The 2,187-nt window shown below is 47.1% G+C and overlaps 1 protein-coding gene across 1 annotated transcript in view; it reads right to left on the bottom strand.

Annotated features, from left to right (window-relative positions):
* Positions 1 to 2,187, bottom strand: part of Rab5b (RAB5B, member RAS oncogene family) — a gene marked incomplete in the record, with an annotated part of 19,258 nt that overhangs the window by 5,746 nt on the left and 11,325 nt on the right. The window contains 1 exon segment of the mRNA XM_013520906.1: positions 466 to 727. Within this exon segment, the coding sequence (XP_013376360.1) occupies positions 466 to 628 (163 nt within the window).

Raw genomic sequence — 2,187 nt, 5'->3', positions numbered from 1 at the left:
CACCCCACGCGCTCCAGAGCATCTCCACTCTCAGAGTAAGCCTGCTCGCCACCCAAGCTGTTCAGCTAGTGTTCTCCTTACACAGACACCCTGGGACCGGACTGAGTTCCCTCGCCAGCTCCCTCCTGCCAAAAGTTCCCACGGCTAAGGGTGGGAGCACACCACCAACTTTTACCTGCTCGAGATGAAACCCAACTGAACTTTACTGAGATTAAGGTGACAGAGCGGGAAGAGAAAGACAGACATGAAAAATGAGCGATTTTCTTGGGATACCAAGATCAAATTCTCTTCTAGAAAGCAAGAGATGAACATATACCTGATTTTAGGCCTAATGACAACTCCTTCTTTGTTACTTATAAAGGGCTTCTATTCCTGGGAGCTAAGAGGGCTAGCTCCCCAGTCAGGTCTTACAGCGCCCTTCCGAAGCCCTGGGGAGCGCCGCGCCCCTCCTCCCGAGGCTCTCACCTCCAATGGTGCTCTCCTGGTACTCATGGAACTGCCCTTTGACGAAGCGTAGTACCAGGCTAGACTTGCCCACCGCGGACTCCCCCAGCAAGACCAATTTGAACTGGCAGATCTTGCTGGCCTGGGGCTGCCCATTGGGCCTGGCCGTGCTTCTGCTCGTCATGGCCAGATGATGAGAGTGGGAAAGGGTGGAGGGAGGGGGGTGCCACAAAGCGGCAAAGGGGGGAGGGGGAGGGGAGGGGACTTCCAGGCTTCAACAGTCCTGCAAGAAAAAAAGTAGATAAAAGTAGACACAGGTCTATTTCAGGTGCAATCACTTGTTAGCAAAAGGACAAAATCTCTTCATTTTCTTGCTCCTGTAAGGACTGTACTCCTGTAATCATCCATTAAAAGACTGCACCACTGCGAAGGTCTCAGGAAGCTGGCATTCAGTGTTAAGAATGGGGACAGTAAAATAAGAACTGCTTCTGAAATACAGCTTGCTCTACCACAAAGTCTCCCACTGCCAAGGGAGCTGAAATGGAGAAACGGAAGTTTTTAATCTCCCATTAGTTCCCCACCAAGTCTTCAAGATTTTTCAATTTTTTTTTTTTTTTTTTCTTTTTGAGACAGGGTCTCCCGATGCAGTTCAGGCTGGCCTTGAGCTCACTTTGTAGTCTAGGTTGACCTTGAACTTGCAAGGATCCTCCTGTCTCAGCCTCCTGGATTGCTGGGATTACAGGTACGCACCACAATGCCCAGCCTACTAGCTTTTTTGAGTGACACCAAGTTGATCTACATTTAATTGGCCTAAAGAATACACAAATCCACTCACAGGTACCCTAGGGAATCAGTGTCTCCTCAGAATCTTGATCTACTTTTTTCTAGTGCTTAAAATGAGACAGCCACTCTAAGACTGTGGGATATGAGTCATCCCGTCTATGGCCATACCACCCAGAACACGCCCAATCTCATCTGGTAAGAGTCACTGCTCCTAAGAGTAGAGGGGTAGATTTTGGTTCTGTATCTTTTATATATGACTAGGTGGTTTTTTTTGTTTTGTTTTTTGTTTTTTTGTCCTTTTGAGACAGGGTCTCGCTATGCATCTCAGGCTGGCCTTGAGCTCACTTTGTAGCCCAGGCTGGTCTCAAACTCACAATGATCCACCTGCCTCAGCCTCTCGAGTGCTGGGATTACAGGCGTGTGCCACCACACCCAGTTGTTTTTCTTTCTTTTTTTTTTTTGAGACAAGGTCTCGCTGTGTAGTCCAGGCTGCACTTGAACTCACTATGTAGTTTGAGCTGGTTCTGAACTTGTGGCAATCCTCCTACCTCAGCCTCCCAAGTGCTGGGACTATAGGCATATGCAACCATACCCAGCCAAACTTTTTTTTATTTCTGTCTTTTTGAGAGAGGGTTTCACTATGCAGTTCAGGCTGGCCTTGAACTTACTTTGTAGCCCAGGCTGGCCTTGAACTTGCAGTGATTCCCTCCTACTCAGCCTCCCTGAGTGCTGGGATTACAGGCGTTTGCCACCACACCTAGCCCCAAACCTTTGTTTTCTTTCTTTTTTTTTTTTTTAAACCTTTCATTTTTTTTAAAATTCTATTTTATTTTTTTGAGATAAAGTCTCACTATGTAGTCCAGGATGGCCGTGAACTCACTATGTAGCCTAGGCTGGCTGCAAACCCAAAATGATCCTCTTTTTTTTATTACTACGTCCTCTGTTTTCCTGCTCTATTAA

This window comes from Chinchilla lanigera, unplaced genomic scaffold (genome assembly GCF_000276665.1).
Source record: "Chinchilla lanigera isolate Chin_1 unplaced genomic scaffold, ChiLan1.0 scaffold00057, whole genome shotgun sequence".
Classification (NCBI taxonomy): Eukaryota; Metazoa; Chordata; class Mammalia; order Rodentia; family Chinchillidae; genus Chinchilla; species Chinchilla lanigera.
Note: the sequence above shows the minus strand (reverse complement) of the source record. Positions and strands in the feature narration are given on the sequence as shown.